General features: G+C 41.0%; 1 protein-coding gene across 1 annotated transcript in view; it reads left to right on the top strand.

Annotated features, from left to right (window-relative positions):
• The window catches only part of cnih3 (cornichon family AMPA receptor auxiliary protein 3), a 163,961-nt gene that overhangs the window by 7,559 nt on the left and 137,452 nt on the right, over positions 1 to 18,950 (top strand). The window contains exon 2 of the mRNA XM_060916029.1: positions 7,946 to 8,014. Within this exon, the coding sequence (XP_060772012.1) occupies positions 7,946 to 8,014 (69 nt within the window). The remainder of the gene's footprint in view (positions 1 to 7,945; positions 8,015 to 18,950) is intronic.

The following is an 18,950-nucleotide window of genomic DNA, read 5'->3' as shown; positions in this document are numbered from 1 at the left end:
AAAACCTCAATAGGCTACACCATTCAGTATTACTCTTTTTTTCCTTTTTTTTTTTGCCTGTTTAGTGCCGTTTTTTAAGACTTTCCTACATTTTGGGGCTCATGTGTTAATATTTTTAAGTTTAGACAGCATTGAAAAGGGTCTAATTGAAGTATTAATCAAGCTTTTCATCAGCTTATTAATTACAGTTTGCATGAACAGACTGAGGAAACTGACCCAGTTCAAGTGTGTTTCAGTCTTTGTTAATATTTAAAAGAGAGCTGTTCAATTATTGATGTGCCACTTGTGTTTTCCACATCAGAGACCTTTTTTTTATTTTATTTTTTTAAATATGGGTTTGTATGCAATTATTATAGAACGGGTAATCATGAATAATGCAGGGAATGCTCTGAATATTTAAGCAACATATGCATAGAGGGAATGTCAGTGTTATTCTGTATTCCATAGCAGAGGGAGACACAAGTAAGCAAATTTATGCAGAATATTATGGTAAAATGCATGAACCATACTGTTTAAAAAAATGTTGTTTTAACTTTAAAAAAGGTAGCAACCAGGCTGCCTTAAAATTTTGAGTTCATTGAAATTCATATAGTGAGTTAAATTGATTACCTCATTGTGCTAACTTACTATAAGAGTTTCAGTGAAGTCAAAATTTTAAGGGAGCCAACATAAAATATGAACTTTATTATGTTAAAAACACTAAATCATTACTTGCAGTGTAACAGGGAATCTAAAATTAAAATCTCCTCCAGTTCCAAAGTAAAGAATGGAGATGACGAATCAATACGTGAGGTGGATGTGTGATGATGTACAGCTGGAACACCATGATAGCAAAATCTGATATTATTTCTAAGTGTGGCGCACCACTTGAATCAATCTCCTGACTGTAGCTGTGATCCCATGTGGGTAGTTTATAAAAGGTCCCAACCTTAATAACGCAAGTGGCCTTGCAGTGTATATAACTATGGTACAGTTGTAAAACACTCTTTTTTACTTCCTTACATTTCCTTTGGAAATACAGGGTGTTTCAAAAAATTTTTATATTATTTGAAATGTAAATATCCCATGAACTACGTAGTCAGGCAAATGAAACTGAACAGGCTTAACACTGAGCAATATAAGATTTATTCCTCAAAATTTGAATGAGAAATTCAAAGGTATGTGGATTCCATGAATGATTTCGCAAATTTTCAATATTTGCAAACCCACTTGACCGTCTCTTCCGATGCTGGTGGTCGTCCAGATCCGTTTGCCCTGCACAGACATTCTTCCTCTTTGGACTTTTTGTGCCATGTCCAAATTTGCACTGCAGTTGGTGAATTTTTAGAGAATTCTCTTGAACAAGACTATGCATGCTGCATAGTCTTGTTCGACTGTGTTTGAGCATACTCTAACACACAAGACGTCTTTTCCAGTGAATGGCATTTCTATACCTAAAATGATAAGAAACAAAAAACATGAAACATGAAATTTTGACCTATTTCCACACATGCTGTTAAAATTTGGGTCAATTGAACAAGAATTGGCAAAGTTATTAGATTGTGAAATTCTCATCTCATCTCATTATCTCTAGCCGCTTTATCCTTCTACAGGGTCGCAGGCAAGCTGGAGCCTATCCCAGCTGACTACGGGCGAAAGGCGGGGTACACCCTGGACAAGTCACCAGGTCATCACAGGGCTGACACATAGACACAGACAACCATTCACACTCACATTCACACCTACGCTCAATTTAGAGTCACCAGTTAACCTAACCTGCATGTCTTTGGACTGTGGGGGAAACCAGAGCACCCGGAGGAAACCCACGCGGACACGGGGAGAACATGCAGACTCCACACAGAAAGGCCCTCGCCAGCCCCGGGGCTCGAACCCAGGACCTTCTTGCTGTGAGGCGACAGCGCTAACCACTACACCACCGTGCCGCCCCGATTGTGAAATTATATAAAATTTTTTGAAACACTCTGTATATAAAAGTCTTCACAAGGATAGGTCACACATCCTGATAGCACACCTTACCAAGCAGCAAAGGACAGCACTCACCAATAGTGCTTATTTAATGAGGATTGGAATCAGTCAGTGTTGAAGCCACAGTTCATGTCTATAATTTTAAAGTTTGTGTCACAGCAAGCCTTTGCTAGAAAGTACACAGCAGTATATCTGTCCAATTGTGTGCCAACTGAATAGCTGAACTGCTTTCTTGTACATTTGCCAATTCCGGGGGATAGGACTGCTGTAAGACGTCTGCTGTCTGTCTTCGCCAGCTTGGCAAGTAGGCATCTTGTGAGACAGAAGGTGTGTGTTTGCCTACTTATAGAGCTTGTTGTCCACCTCAGTATTGCTTGAGGTTTTATGCCCCTTTAGTGGTTGATGCAAAAAAACACCGTGGTGTTGTTTGCACTAGTATGTGTGACCCTGTGAAGATTTTGCAGCATCAGACACACAACTGTCATTTCAAAGACATTGATATGATAGCAAAACTTGGAGGTGTCTGTCACAACAGTTTTCCTCTTTGCTGAGAGAACACCTAAAAAAAGAGAAACATGCACTGGACCAATGCCTCAAGCTGCATGCACATGCCCTTGTTGCAACTAGAAATACATGCCTTTGTGATATGGCTGGCAGGCACTGAGCTTTCGGCTAACACTGAAACAATAAATACCACTACTGGAGTATTAGTATCCCAGTCAGATGTAGAAAGTCAGTATATGAACAGTGTGTGGCAACTTGAAATTGTATGACTGTATACAAAATTGAGACAGCTCTGTCTTCCATTCAGCAGTCTTGCATGCTATCTGATTTGAGGCCTTATTCCACTGCACAATTGGCAAGGGAGTCAAGTGACTTTTTTGTGATTGACTGTTGAGCCCTAGCCTCTGGAAAATCCAGCTTGGTCTTGAAAACTTAGGCCAAATTAATCCCTCAGATCCCGTTGGTAGAACCTCTTGGCCTGTGTTTTGGTAGCTGGTCAGAGCAGCTGAATTCTTCTGCAGGGAAGGTTGTTCTGCATATGAAATCAAGCACTTTGTCTGGCTCATCACCTGCTATTTGGACTGTTCACACAACAGTTAAATGTCCAGATAAAGGAGTATATAGAAACCCTGGTTTTACAGGGGTTCTAAGGTAACTCACAATACCTGCGTTTTTCCAGCAACAAAACCTTCTGCTCATTTACAGTGCCTTTGACAATTATTGACACCTCTTGTAAAGATTAGTAAAAAAGGGTAAGAAAAAATCCACCTTTTGGTGAAGTAGCTTCATCTCATAGTGAAAAAATGAGAAAAATCCAACTTTTAACTGAAATACATTTATCCAGAGAAAAACAAATCCCTCATCAAGAAATAATTATGTTAAACAAAAACACATGTGCCACAATTATTGGTACCCCTGCATTTATTACTTTGTACAACCTCCCTTTGCAAGTAAAAGAGCACTGAGTCTTCTCCTATGGCATTTTATAAGGTTGGAGATACAGAGCAGGACATCTGAGACCAATCCTCTTTACACAGTTTCTCCAGATCATCCAGGGTCTGAGGCATTCTCTTGTGCTCTCTCCTCACAGGTTTTCAATGGGCTTCAGGTCAGGCAACTGAGATGGCCATGGCAGAATCTTGATTCTGTGCTCAGTGAACCATTTTTGTGTTGATTTGGACAAATGCTTCAGATCATTGTCCTACTGGATGATTCAATAATGACCCAGTTTTAGTTTCCTGGCAAAGGCCACCAGATTTTGATTTAAAATGTCTTGGTATTTCATGGATATCCATGATGCCATGTACCCTAACAAGGTTTCCAGGGCCTTTGGAGGAAAAACAGCCCCACATCACAGAACTTCCACCATATTTTACAGTTGGAATAGGGTTCTTTTCATTATAGCCATCCTTCTTTTTACTCCAAACCCACCTTGAGTGTTTATTACCAAAAAAACAATTTTACATCAGACCATAGAGCATGGTTCCAGTCAAAGTTGTAGGAGAGTTTCACAAACTTCAGGAGCTTACGTTTGTGGTTAACTGACAGAAAAGGCTTTTTTCTGGCAAACCTTCCAAATAATCTGTTAGCATGGAGGTGGCGTCTGGTGGTGGTTTGGAGACTTAGAAACCCCAAGATTTAACTTTTTCTTGTAATTCACCAACAGTGATCTTTGGGGATTTATTTGCCTCTCTTGCCATCCTCCTGACTGTACATGGGGGCAAAATAAACTTGGGTTCTCTTCCAGGCAAGTGTATAACAGTTCCAGTTGGTGTCTACTTTTTTTTATTATTGCCCTAACATTTTTAGGTGAGTAGCTTTATATATATATATATATATATATATATATATATATATATATATATATATATATATATATATATATAAACACATTTCTCCCTCATTTGGTTTTTGTGTTGTATTTGTTCCCCAGTTAATCAGGAAGTCATGAATTACAGTTTGAAAGTTCCTACACATGCCAATCAACTAAAAAATAAAAGTGTACAGTTTAAATGGGATGCATGCTTTAGTTACACTGTGTTCACTATAATTTCCAGGGGCGCCAAAAATGGTGACACATATGTTTTTGTTGAAAATAATTTCTTAATGAAGGATTTGTTTTTCTCTGAATAAATTTATTTCAATTTAAGGTTGGATTTTTCTCATGTTTTCACTATGAGATGAAGCGACTTCACCAAAAGGTGGATTTTTTTCTTACCCTTTTTAATAATCTTTCCAAGATTATGGGGGTGCCAATAATTGTGGAGGGCACTGTATGTTCCAGCTGCCACAAATCAGCAAAGGTATATACTTTTACTTAAGGGGCTTATTCTTCTTCGAGGGTGCAGGAAGCATATCTGCAATTTGCTGTACTTCCTGCTGTGACCACATGTTGTCAGAGGGAAGTAATGTCAGCAGTATTCTCATAGCCTCTCTATCATTGTTATGCTGTAGTTAGGGCAAAGCTCTGTAATCACTTGTCAAGATACTCTGGACCCAAATCCATCCAAGCAGGGCAGACCAAACAGCTGGCCACAACGTGAGGTTGTAAAGATGAAAAAAGTTCAGAAATTCATAACAAAATTTGAAACTATGAGATTTAATTTATAATCTGCCTGTTCAGTTGCAACACTGCAACAGGCAGGCACACACAATTAGCCATGTGTCTGTTGTAACAACACAGTCTAATGTGGTGCAGATGGGAATGAATCAAACATTAGAATTACCATAACCCCAGACAAATATCATGCACATTAATTTGGTGATATTTTATGATTAGAGGACTACAGTTCAGCATCTTGAATCAATTTCCTCACACTCTGCACAGCATGGGAAGAGGACAAAACTGACGTAGCAGGGACTTTTTACTTCATATGGGGGTCATGATCACAAGGTAACAATTAATACAAGGCTAGACATTACTATAATATATAATATAAACATAAGTTGGGATGGTATTGAAAATGCAAATAAAAAACGAAAGCAATGATTTCTAAATTTACTTTGACTTGTATTTCATTGCAGACAGTATGAACCCAAGATATTTCATGTTTTGTCTGGTCAACTTAATTTCATTTATTAATATACACCCATTCCTGCATTTCAGGCCTGCAACACATTCCAAAAATGTAGGGCGAGTAATGAGGTAAAACAATTAAATAATGATGTGATTTGAAACAAGTGAGGTCAACAGGTCATTGTAATCATGATTTGGTACCTGAAGGAGATTGGAGACTGTAAAGTGATGGCAGGGAAGAGTGTAGCTAGACAACATCAAGTGGTCATGTGCAGGATGAGCTTGAAAGTGAAAAAGAGGAAGCATGAAATAGTGGAGCCGAAGATTAAGTGGTGGAAACTAAAAGAGGCTGAACATCAGAAGGAGTTTAGGGAAGAAATGAGACGAGCATTGAGTGGCCATGGAAGTCTGCCAGAAGATTGGGATACTACTGCTGTACTAGTAAGAGAGGCAGCAAGGAAGGTGCTAGGGTGGTCATCGGGAAGGAGGAAGGAAGACAAGGAGACATGGTGGTGGAACAAAGAAGTGCAGGAAATTATAAAAGAGAAGAGGCTAGCAAAGAAGAATTGGGATGATCAGAGAGACGAGGAAAGCAGGCAGTTATACAGGAGAGATGAGACAGAAGGCAAAAAGAGCGGTAGCGAAGGTGAAAGCAGATGCATACCAGGAGTTGTACAAAAGACTAGAGACCAAAGAAGGAGAGAAAGACCTGTACAGACTAGCTAGGCAGAGAAACAGGGAAGCGAGGGATGTACAGCAGGTAAGAGTGATGAAAGATGTAAATGGAAATGTGCTTGCAAACAAAGAGAGTGTATTAAGAAGATGGAAAGAGTACTTTGAGGATTTATTAAATGAGGATAATCCAAGAGAGAAAAGGTCAGATTCATTGGAGACAGCAAATCAGGAAGCAGAGTTGGTTGATGAGGTGAGGGCAGCCATGAAAAGAATGAAGACTGGGAAAGCAGTCAGACCAGATGGTATCCCGATTGAGGCTTGGAGATATTTGGGTGAGACGGCTGTGGAGTTCCTAACGAGATTGTTTAATAAGATCCTAGAGAATGAGAAAATGCCAAATGAATGGAGAAAGAGTGTGCTAGTCCCAATTTACAAGAATAAGGGAGATGTACAGAGCTGCAGTAATTACAGAGGAATAAAATTGATGAGCCACACCATTAAGCTATGGGAAAGGGTATTGGAGGCGAGATTGAGAAGAGAGGTAGCAATCTGTGAACAGCAGTACGGGTTGATGCCAAGGAAGAGCACGTTGGATGCAATTTTTGCTTTAATAATGTTAATGGAGAAGTACAGAGAAGGCCAGAGAAAGCTACATTGTGTGTTTGTAGACCTGGAGAAGGCATATGACAGAGTGCCGAGAGATGAGTTATGGTATTGTATGAGAAAGAGTGGAGTGAATGAGAAGTATATTAGAGTGGTGCAAGACCTGTATGAGAACAGTGAAACAGCAGTGAGGTGTGCAGTTGGAACAACTGAATGGTTCAAGGTGAAGGTGGGACTCCATCAAGGATCTGCTTTGAGTCCTTTCTTGTTTGCCGTAGTGATGGATAGCTTGACGGACGAAGTGAGGCAAGAGTCACCATGGAACATGATGTTTGCGGATGATATTGTGATATGTGGTGAAAGTAGAAAGGAGGTTGAGTTGGGTTTGGAGAGATGGAGGTATGCATTGGAACGAAGAGGAATGAAGGTGAGCAGTAGCAAAACAGAATACATGTGCATCAATGAGAATGGGGATGAGTGTAGTGAAGATGCAAGGAGTAGACATAAAGAAAGTTGGTGAATTCAAGTACCTGGGGTCAACTGTGCAGGAAAATGGGGTCTGTGATAGTGAGGTGAGAAAGAGAGTGCAGGCAGGGTGGAGCAGTTGGAGAAGGATTTCAGGAGTCATTTGTGATATGAAAGTCCCAGCAAAAGTGAAAGGTAAGATGTATAAGACAATAGTGAGACCAGCTGTGATGTATGGATTGGAGACCGGACCCTTAACGGAGAGACAGGAGGCAAAGTTGGAGGTGGCGGAGTTGAGGATGTTAAAGTTTGCGATGGGAGTGACAAGGTTGGACAGGATAAGGAACGAGCACATCAGAGGGACAGCACATGTGGAGAGCTTGGGAATTAAGCTAAGAGAGATGAGACTGAGATGGTATGGGCACATCCTGAGAAGAGATGCAGAGCATGTGGGAAGGAGAATGTTGAGGATGGAGCTGCCAGGCAAATGAAAATGAGGAAGGCCAAAGAGGAAATACATGCATGTGGTGAGAGAGGACATGAAAGTGGCAGGTGTGGTAGAGAAGGATGCGGAAGACAGGGAGCAATGGAGATGAAAGATCCGCTGTGGTGACCCCTAATCGGGAGCAGCCAAAAGAAGAAGAAGAAGAAGAAGACGATTATGTAGTACTATATGGTGACTTTTTTTCTAATGATCTTTTCCTTGTTTTTTTTTAGATAACAGCATTTGATGAGCTCCATGCGGATTTCAAAGTCCCAGTTGATCAGGGCAATCCATTCCATGCAGTAAGTACATTTTATACCTGTAATGATGGTGATATTACTTGTCCTGACCTTCTCCTCCATACAAATAAGCTCTGTGTGTGTGTGTGTGTGTGTGTGTGTGTGTGTGTGTGTGTGTGTGTAAGATAGCATGGCAATAGACTATAATAATAAAACAGTATCTTCACAGTGTTGGGGAAGCTACAGTACTTTGCAGTTGTAACTTGTCAAGATACAAGCCAGTGAATTTAAAGTAGCTAAACTACAGCCAATGTACACTTTTTGATGAAGTATATACTGCAAGCTACTAAGACAAAGGAGCTGACTACATTGAAACTACAACATAATAATAATAATAATAATAATAATAATAATAATAATAATAATAATAGATGCAAAGGCCTCATTATGCTACTCTTGAGTCAATTTATTGTGAAATATCTAGCTAAATAGTTAAGGTTAATGGGCATACAGTAATCCATAAATCATTGAATTAAACAGCTGGTTAATGTTTGGGCACTTGGTGAATGTGAATAATAATTCTTGTCGTCACTGCTTGTTAGTTCATTTTAGTGGACACTAGCTGTTAGGCTAAATACCCAAGGACAGTTGTCACGTTGACATAGAAATAGCTAAATTTATCATTCACTGTTCATCTCACACACACCTAATGCTAACACTCCTCTCAGCATAACCATCTACAATAGGTACTCCAGAACAATAACAAAACAAAAAAAACTGTGGCCTTAAATAGAACCTTAGTTTTAGGTGTTGAGAGCATATTTATTTCATTTAGTTAAGCTAGTAGCATCTTGTTTCATATTACTGTATTTAATAATACTAAAAACACAAAGTCATTTTTACAAGTTAATTTGAAACAGATTCTTGCAGTTTCTTCAACCAAATTATTTAATAGCATGTGTGTTACTGTAGTACTGTACTATAATTAACAATTATTCCACGAAATTGAGTTATACATGAGCTAATAGCCGATGAGATTCGTAACACTGTGTTGGCTATAAGCCATGTACAATGAGATTGAATGGAATAACTATTTTATTCTATCCACATTCATTGGATTTAGAAAAACAGAGCATTTTTATTTTTTGCAAATCCGATACAAAACGTTCAACAAAATCATTTCTGCTTAGCAGACACATGACAAATTGCATACATGCGTAGTCGCAATTTGTGAAAAATGCTATAATAATTCTTGAAACATAAAAAAGATACATTACTTTCATTCCATATTTTGGTTTTTTTTGGAGTTTTGTTTTTGAGTAGAGTTTTTATTTCATCCTCAGGTTGGTTCAACAACATGCTCCGCCATTTTGTTTTTCTCTATTCATGGTATATGAGCTGATAGCCTAGTAGTAGAATAGTCAATCAGAGTGCGCAATTGTTCGTATCCAGTGAATGTGGATATAATAATATATAACGTTTATTTCTGTACTTTCTGTGCCAACACCATATTATACATTTAATGTGTCATATATTTCCACTCATTATATGTGCGTAGAATATTAGAAAATCATATTAAATAGCTTCTCTAGTCTGCAGCCTGCCAGTGAGCTTGAGAATGTTTTTGTCATCTGCAACTCCATATGAGGCGGCACGGTGGTGTAGTGGTTAGCGCTGTCGCCTCACAGCAAGAAGGTCCTGGGTTCGAGCCCCGGGGCCGGCGAGGGCCTTTCTGTGCGGAGTTTGCATGTTCTCCCCGTGTCCGCGTGGGTTTCCTCCGGGTGCTCCGGTTTCCCCCACAGTCCAAAGACATGCAGGTTAGGTTAACTGGTGACTCTAAATTGACCGTAGGTGTGAATGTGAGTGTGAATGGTTGTCTGTGTCTATGTGTCAGCCCTGTGATGACCTGGCGACTTGTCCAGGGTGTACCCCGCCTTTCGCCCGTAGTCAGCTGGGATAGGCTCCAGCTTGCCTGCGACCCTGTAGAAGGATAAAGCGGCTAGAGATAATGAGATGAGATGAGATATTAAATAGCTTCTCTAGTCTGCAGCCTGCCAGTGAGCTTGAGAATGTTTTTGTCATCTGCAACTCCATATGAGGCGGCACGGTGGTGTAGTGGTTAGCGCTGTCGCCTCACAGCAAGAAGGTCCTGGGTTCGAGCCCCGGGGCCGGCGAGGGCCTTTCTGTGCGGAGTTTGCATGTTCTCCCCGTGTCCGCGTGGGTTTCCTCCGGGTGCTCCGGTTTCCCCCACAGTCCAAAGACATGCAGGTTAGGTTAACTGGTGACTCTAAATTGACCGTAGGTGTGAATGTGAGTGTGAATGGTTGTCTGTGTCTATGTGTCAGCCCTGTGATGACCTGGCGACTTGTCCAGGGTGTACCCCGCCTTTCGCCCGTAGTCAGCTGGGATAGGCTCCAGCTTGCCTGCGACCCTGTAGAAGGATAAAGCGGCTAGAGATAATGTGATGTGAACTCCATATGAATAATACAGCAACCAGCTATGTGAACTTCATCTTTTCCTGGCTAGAAATTATATGACTGACAAATCCAATCCATCATACCTTTTGAGCAGAGCCAACTTTCTTCAAACTGAAAAAAAAAAAGATCAATCAAACAAACAAACAGAAAAAAATGCTCAATGTTGTCAGTCTCATCTTTGCTGGTTTAATTTAAATTTGTTTGAATACACTGCCAGATTATCAGGCAATTAAAAAAATTGCTTTTCATTCTCTCTTAAGATCTGAATGTTGTTCTAAAGCTTTGCTTGATTTAAACTTTAATTTCTATGTGACTATGTTACCATTTTCCTTCACTCAGCCACATTCATTCAGTTTCACACAGAAATAATTCAAATCCAAACACATCTGCATTTGCGGCCTTGAGACTATTGATTGGCTCAGTCTATTCATCTTATTAATACTGAACTGAGTCAAGCTGTACTATACAGGAATCTACTGATGCCTGTTAAAATGCGTTACATTGTGCAGACTTCAAAAATTCATTTGTTTAGTCAGGAGAAGGAAAATTGTATTAAAAGGAGTATATAAAGTATAATACAACAATAAGTACATTGCAACCCCACTATAATGAAATATTTTATTATGAACTTTTGCATGTAACAGACTAAGTTTGTGTCTCCCACCTTTAGTGTCAATGAGTCAGTCTTCAAAGAAAAAACATCACTGTGTCATGTCCACGTGTGTTGGCACTCGGAGCATGCAGCAGATTACAATGCATGTGCAGCTCCATTAGGACTAATTACCTGTTCGAGATTAGAGCGCAATCACAGCACATGCTTATAAGGACTCTCACTACACACAGACTTGGCGAAGTATGCTCTGTACCTAGTGTCTCATATTACCAAGCCTTGTAACTGTGCCTTTCTGGTTTTTACTTTGTTTTGTGTATTTGTACTCTGCCTTTCATTTTTGCTTGCACCATGCTGTTTGTGCCTCACATGACCATTGCCAGGTTCATAACCCTGCCTTTGTCTTATGTTTTTGAACTGTTTGCCTGCCTGTTTGTAAATAAATACTCTTCATGCTGTTATATCTGTCATTCGCCTGCTTACGTGACACACTGATCTATGGTGGGGTTTACATTAGACCGTATCAGCGGATCATCAGATTAACGTTTTAAAAACGATTAGTGTGCACATAGCAACGCCAATACACGATTCACGTGCACATAGCAACGCCAATACACGGATACGCTCGGCTCCGCAGGCATCCTGCGCTCCAAATCACTCCGCCCTGAACAGTGAGTGCCCTCTGGAGGGTGCGCACTCCGGCCCTGCGCAGCTCACAGAGCGCGCGAGTATAGCGCACGAGCAGTGATTTGGGACTGAGCCGCTGTGTGTGTGATCTCAGTGCATGTTGGGCATGCGCGTCACTTACCACTTGCAAGTGGAAGGATGGCAAGCCTAAAGACAATCATAACTACACAATGGGCAGTATTTGCATCAGTATTTGCAGTATTTTCATACTTTTATACTCTTTAATGAAAGGTGATACAAGGCGGAAGTCCACGCCGTTTTTCAGCAGTCGCGTCACATGACCAACGCCAGCGAATCAGGAAGGTGGATGTCACAGTGACGTTGTCCAATGACGACGCCAGCTAGAGCTCAGCACAGCGTATCCGCGTATCCGCGTATTCTCAATGTTTACACAGCACCGGACCAGACACGATTTGGATTGAATACGTGGACCCTGGCGGATTCCCGTTTCCCGGCGTTTCCAGGCGTTTTAATGTAAACGGACAGTGCATCCGCGAAGAAAACGAGACAGATACGGTCTAATGTAAACTTGGCCTATGTGCTCCTCTTCCAACCAGAGACAAACAATAAGTAATCAAGACTGCAGTCAAGTTAACAATACATGTTAACTCCATAAAACAAAGGCTTAATGAGCCAAACTTAGTTGCTGATCACTAACAATTATTGAGAACGATGATCAAAGGATCAATAAAAGGATGAAATGACTGCTGATACCACTAAACTTAACAACTAAGCATACCAGTGGTGTTTTTATATCCCCTGCCCAGTCCTGCTGTGCAGCATAAATGACATCATTGGTGATTTGCAACACATGAATGAACTGAATGGTGAAGATTTAGAAAACATAGTGAGTCAGTGGGTGGACACTGACAACGAAACACCGGTAACTTCCATCATTTCCAAAACAGACGAAGAAATCATCACCTCTCTTTGTTATTCTTTCACTCAGTCAATGAACTGCGATAATGGCCCAGAAGGAGAAATTCATGATAAGGAGAATGTGCCTAAAATTTCGTATATAACCTGAGTGTTTGGTGTGAGAAGTGGGTCAATTTTATTTTTACAAACTTTTTTGTACAACAAATTATTTGGACATCCCCCCAAGGAGTTTGTTATAACGGAGTTGCAGTGTATAATCAAATGTCATTCTCATTATCTCTAGCTGCTTTATCCTTCTACAGGGTCGCAGGCAAGCTGGAGCCTATCCCAGCTGACTACGGGCGAAAGGCGGGGTACACCCTGGACAAGTCGCCAGGTCATCACAGGGCTGACACATAGACACAGACAACCATTCACACTCACATTCACACCTACGGTCAATTTAGAGTCACCAGTTAACCTAACCTGCATGTCTTTGGACTGTGGGGGAAACCGGAGCACCCGGAGGAAACCCACGCGGACACGGGGAGAACATGCAAACTCCGCACAGAAAGGCCCTCGCCGGCCACGGGGCTCGAACCCGGACCTTCTTGCTGTGAGGCGACAGCGCTAACCACTACACCACCGTGCCGCCCATATTCATGAAATAGTCATAGATAATCAAATGTATACAGTATTAACTATGGTTAAATTGTTTGTTGTAATGTGCTCTGCTAAACCCTACTAATTTCCAAGCATAAATCTTAACCTTCATAAATTGGAACCTTAACCTTCCAGTTTCCAATAATTCTAATATTTTACAGGAAACAACCTGCTTTAACTGCACAAATGTTTTGGTTGACTTAAATAAACTTATATTGGCAAAAACAATAAAGATAGTACTAAACTGTACTGAAGGACTCGATTCCATTGTTGTATAGTCACTTCCTAACTGGAACAAACCATAATGAGGATTAGGAGTAGCATTTCACAAACTCATCTGACACGATGTTCGCATGTGGATATTTGCTGAGGGGGAGTGCAGTGTTTCACATGCCATGGAATTCATATGACATGCTACAGGAAACTGTCTCCCAGTTCATACTCTTTTCTTCTATGAACATTGCCACTCTCTGTGCCCAGCAGCAAATCAGGCATACAGTCGCTGGCCACTACATACGGTACCTGGTCATTCATGTAGTTATCCAATTAGCCAGTCATGTGGTAGCAGAGCAACACATAAAATCATGCAGATACAGGTCAAGAGCTTCAGACCAGATCAGTTAATGTTCATATCAGTCATAAGATTGTGGGGAAAAATGCGATTTCACTAATTTTGACCATGTCATGTTTGTTGGTGATAGACAGGCTGGTATTTCAGAAACTGCTGATCTTCTGGGATTTTCTCACATAACAGTCTGTAGAGTTTACCAAGAATGATAACAAAAATGAAGAAATGCCCAATGAGGAGAAGTTCTGCAGACAGAAATGCTGTTTTGTAATGTTATAGAGGTGTTTAATTTGGGGGGAAAAGGCATGAGCTGGGTGAGAGGAGTCCATAATTATAGACTGGGCTCTCATCCTGCATCTGGGTAAGTGAACCTGGTGGAGTTGTGGGAGATCTGTGCTGATGAGTTTTGTTGCCATTCTCACTGTCCTCTTAAGGAGTTTTAGGTCCTGTGTACTCAGATTACTAAACCACACTGTGATGTGCCCAGTTAAGGCACTCTCTTGTGTGCACTGATGAAGTTGACCATGGTTGGGTCTTAAGCCTCCGAAGAAGGGACAGACTTTGCTGTGCCTTTTTGAAGATGCTGCCAGTATTTAAGGGGTAAAGATAAGCAGTCTGATATCGAAAGATGAAGTCCAAAGCTTCAGCTCTCTTGTTTTCCCTGATTTTCAGAACAAAGTTGTTGTTTTGGCACTAGGTGGACAGGTATAAAATCTTCCTCCTCTAGGCAGACTCATTGTGCCATCTGCAAACTTGATAATATTGTTGATGCTGTATCTGGCTACAGTCATGGGTGAACAGATTGTACAGCAGCGGCAGAGGTAGCAGCACTGGGGCATTTCCATGCTTACTGTCAGTGTGATGATGTCTTGTTGCCAGAGAAGTGCCTGGAAAAGTTAGTCATGTCATTCATACTCACCAGTATCCACAACACTCAACCCATTTCAATTTTCCTATTACCTCAATCTCTCAGCGATGATATTCACTCACTCTGCACTTTACCATGACACATCTAAGGAAGAAAAGCACGTGTCATAATGCTTTTTAATGACAACAGTTCAACCAGCACTGTACCATCTAAACCATTGTTAAAGTCAAGTAGCCTGGGAAGCTCCATCTCCAACTGGGTATTGGTCTTTCTGTCTAACAAAGCCCCAACAGAAGTGAGAGTAAAAGATCAATGATAAAAGATTAAGGATGGACCCTGTCATTTTCTTTTTAGGCAGGTACACAATGTTTGATTCTTAAAGCATTAAGGCACCATACATGCGGAGTGTGAGGGAATAAAAATGTCCTTACAGACCTTTGTCAGCTGATTTAAGCATGTCTTCAAAACACAGCACGATTTTGTCAGGGCCAGGAGCTTATTTTGCATGCTCTGTTGGTGGAAACTGCATGCATTTCTGCTTTAAGCAGGAAGGAGGATTACAGACAAATGGTTGGATTTACCAGAATGAGGGTGATGGACAGATCTGTATGCCCCTTTGATCATGGTGTAACGGTGATACAGGGTTCTGTCAATTTTGGCAATACTTTTGGCAATACATGGAGTGCTTTTGGGTTGTGGTTTTCCTACTTGTGAATAGTGACGTGCAATTTGTCTAGAGCCTTGTTAGTATTAGCATCCACTGAAATGTCAACAGTGATGTACAGGACAATTCCCAGGGCAGATAAAACAGATGCCATTTTATTATTGTGAGACACGAGTTCAACATGTGTATACCAAAAATTGTTTATTAAAAAACAGATTATACTTCCTTTACCTTTGCCAGTAGCACAGTACCAAACTACATTTCAACTGATATTCCCAGAGGTTTTAGACAGCTAAAAAATATCTTGCAAATAAAGACTGATGATCATACAGCATAGAAGAAGTAGATTTGCTCAGAAAAAAATGCACAAAATAACAATGTGACATACACATAAACAAAATATTTGTATGGAGCAGTGCATGGTGTGTCACTATGAGAGTGGAATCTTGGAACTCTATACCATTTTTTTCCTACTATATATTCCTATATACTACATGCTTTCTTTAACTGAAAAATGTTTCTTTTTTGTATGTTTATCAACTACAAGAAAAGAAATCAAATTTTCAAATTTGGTTACTCCAAATCCTGCAAAATGGAGAAAATTAATTTAAAGGATTTATTTAATTAGACATGAGGGCAGTAGGGTGGTGTAGTGGTTAGCACTTTCGCCTCACAGCAAGAAGATTCTGGGTTCGAGCCAGTGGCCCACAGGGGCCTTTCTGTGTGGAGTTTGCATGTTCTCCCGGTGTCTGCATGGGTTTCCTCTGGGTGTGCCAGTTTCCCCCACAGTCCAAAGACAGGTTAACTGGCTACTTTAAATTGCCCATAGGTGTGAATATGTGTGTGAATGGTTGTTTCCCAAGCCCAGAAATGGGAGGGTTGTAGCAGGAAGGGCATCTGGCATAAAACTATGCTCGCTCTAATTAATATGACATGTGGATCAATAGGGTCCACATGGACCCCAACGTGGCAACAATGCTGGACAAGGGAGAAGAAGAAGATGATGATGATGAATTAGACATGAAGTTACAAAATTAAGAGATTAGGGAAGAGAAAGAGTAAGTGTGTGGCATGGTGGTGCAGTGGTTAGCACTGTCGCCTCATGGCAAGATATGGGGCCTTTCTATGTGGAGTTTGCAGGTTCTCTTTGTGCCTGCATGGGTTCCCTCTGGGTGCTCCAGTTTGGATTGGGTCATAAGATTAACTTATTATGTCGACTGGCTACTCTAAATTGCCCATAGGTGTGATTGTGAGTGTGAATGGTTGTTCATCTATGTTTTAGCCCTGCTGTAGATTGATGATATGCTCAGGGTGAACCACGCCTCTTGCTTGAAGTCAGCTGGGATTGGTTCCAGCTTCCCCCACAACCCTGACAGATAAAGCAGTATACAGTGGTGCTTGAAAGTTTGTGAACCCTTTAGAATTTTCTATATTTCTGCATAAATATGACCTAAAACATCATCAGATTTTCACACAAGCCCTAAAAGTAGATAAAGAGAACCCAGTTAAACAAATGAGACAAAAATATTATACTTGGTCATTTATTTATTGAGGAAAATGATCCAATATTACATATCTGTGAGTGGCAAAAGTATGTGAACCTTTGCTTTCAGTATCTGGTGTGACCCCCTTGTGCAGCAATAACTGCAACTAAACATTTGCGGTAACTGTTGATCAGTCCTGCACACTGGCTTGGAGGAATTTTAGCCCATTCCTCCATACAGAACAGCTTCAACTTTGGGATGTTGGTGGGTTTCCTCACATGAACTGCTCACTTCAGGTCCTTCCATAACATTTCGATTGGATTAAGGTCAGGACTTTGACTCGGCCATTCCAAAACATTAACTTTATTCTTCTTTAACCATTCTTTGTTAGAACGGTTTGTGTGCTTAGGGTTGTTGTCTTGCTCCATGGCCCACTTTCTCTTGAGATTCAGTTCATGGACAGATGTCCTGACATTTTCCTTTAGAATTTGCTGGTATAATTCAGAATTCATTGTTCCATCAATGATGACAAGCCGTCCTGGCCCAGATGCAGCAAAACAGGCCCAAACCATGATACTACCACCACCATGTTTCACAGATGGAATATGGTTCTTGTGCTGGAATGCAGTGTTTTCCTTTCTCCAAACATAACACTTCTCATTTAAACCAAAAAGTTCTATTTTGGTCTCATCCATCCACAAAACATTTTTCCAATAGTCTTCTGGCTTGTCCACGTGATCTTTAGCAAACTGCAGATGAGCAGCAATGTTCTTTTAGGAGAGCAGTGGCTTTCTCCTTGCAACCCTGCCATGCACACCATTGTTGTTCAGTGTTCTCCTGATGGTGGACTCATGAACATTAACATTAGCCAGTGTGAGAGAGGCCTTCAGTTGCTTAGAAGTTACCCTGGGGTCCTTTGTGACCTCACCGACTATTACACGCCTGGCTCTCGGAGTGAACTTTGTTGGTTGAGCACTCCTGGGGGAGGGTAACAATGGTTTTGAATTTCCTCCATTTATACACAATCTGTCTGACTGTGGATTGGTGGAGTCCAAACTCTTTAGAGATGGTTTTGTAACCTTTTCCAGCCTGACGAGCATCAACAACACTTTTTCTGAGGTCCTCAGAAATCTCCTTTGTTCGTGCCATGATACACTTCCACAAACATGTGTTGTGAAGATCAGACTTTGATAGATCCCTGTTCTTTAAATAAAACAGGGTGCCCACTCACACCCGATTGTCATCCCATTGATTGAAAACACCTGACTCTAATTTCACCTTCAAATTAACTGCTAATCCTAGAGGTTCACATACTTTTGCCACTCACAGGTATGTAATATTGGATCAATTTCCTCAATAAATAAATGACCAAGTATAATATTTTTGTCTCATTTGTTTAACTGGGTTCTCTTGATCTACTTTTAGGACTTGTGTGAAAATCTGATGATGTTTTAGGTCATATTTATGCAGAAATATAGAAAATTCTAAAGGGTTCATAAACTTTCAAGCACCACTGTTGGTAATGGATGGTTGGATGGAGAGAGTAAGAAAGTGAGATGGTAAATAAACCAAAGTGGAGTCTGGCTTTTTATGGTTACCCAGTTGTAAATTTGTTTTAAATAGAGAGCTCATGATCAGTGACTATTTAGTAAAGGGAGGTTTCTCTTGTGTTTCTCCATATTCACATATTCAAAAAAAAAAAAAGGGTCACAGGCAAGCTGGAGCCTATGCCAGCCGACTATGGGCGAGAGGCAGGGTACACCCTGGACAAGTTGCCAGGTCATGACAGGGCTAACACATATGGCCCTTTTCCACTACCCTTTTTCAGCTCACTTCAGCTCGCTTCAGCTCACTTCAGCCCGACACGGCTCGCATTTCGACTACCTTAGAGCAGCACGACTCAGCTTGCTTCAGCCCTGCTCAGCACCCAAAACTCGCACGGTTTTGGAGTAGAGCTGAAGCGAACCAAACCGAGCCGAGTGGGGCTAGGGGCATGAGGAGACACTCCCCTGTGCACTGATTGGTGAGGAGGAGTGTCCTCACATGCCCACACACCCATGGTCGCGGGGCGCGAGCACGCTGGGATCTGTAAACACCGTAAACCCGGAAGAAGAATAATT

This window comes from Neoarius graeffei, chromosome 3 (genome assembly GCF_027579695.1).
Source record: "Neoarius graeffei isolate fNeoGra1 chromosome 3, fNeoGra1.pri, whole genome shotgun sequence".
Taxonomy (NCBI): domain Eukaryota; kingdom Metazoa; phylum Chordata; class Actinopteri; order Siluriformes; family Ariidae; genus Neoarius; species Neoarius graeffei.
This window is presented reverse-complemented; position numbering and strand designations above follow the sequence as displayed.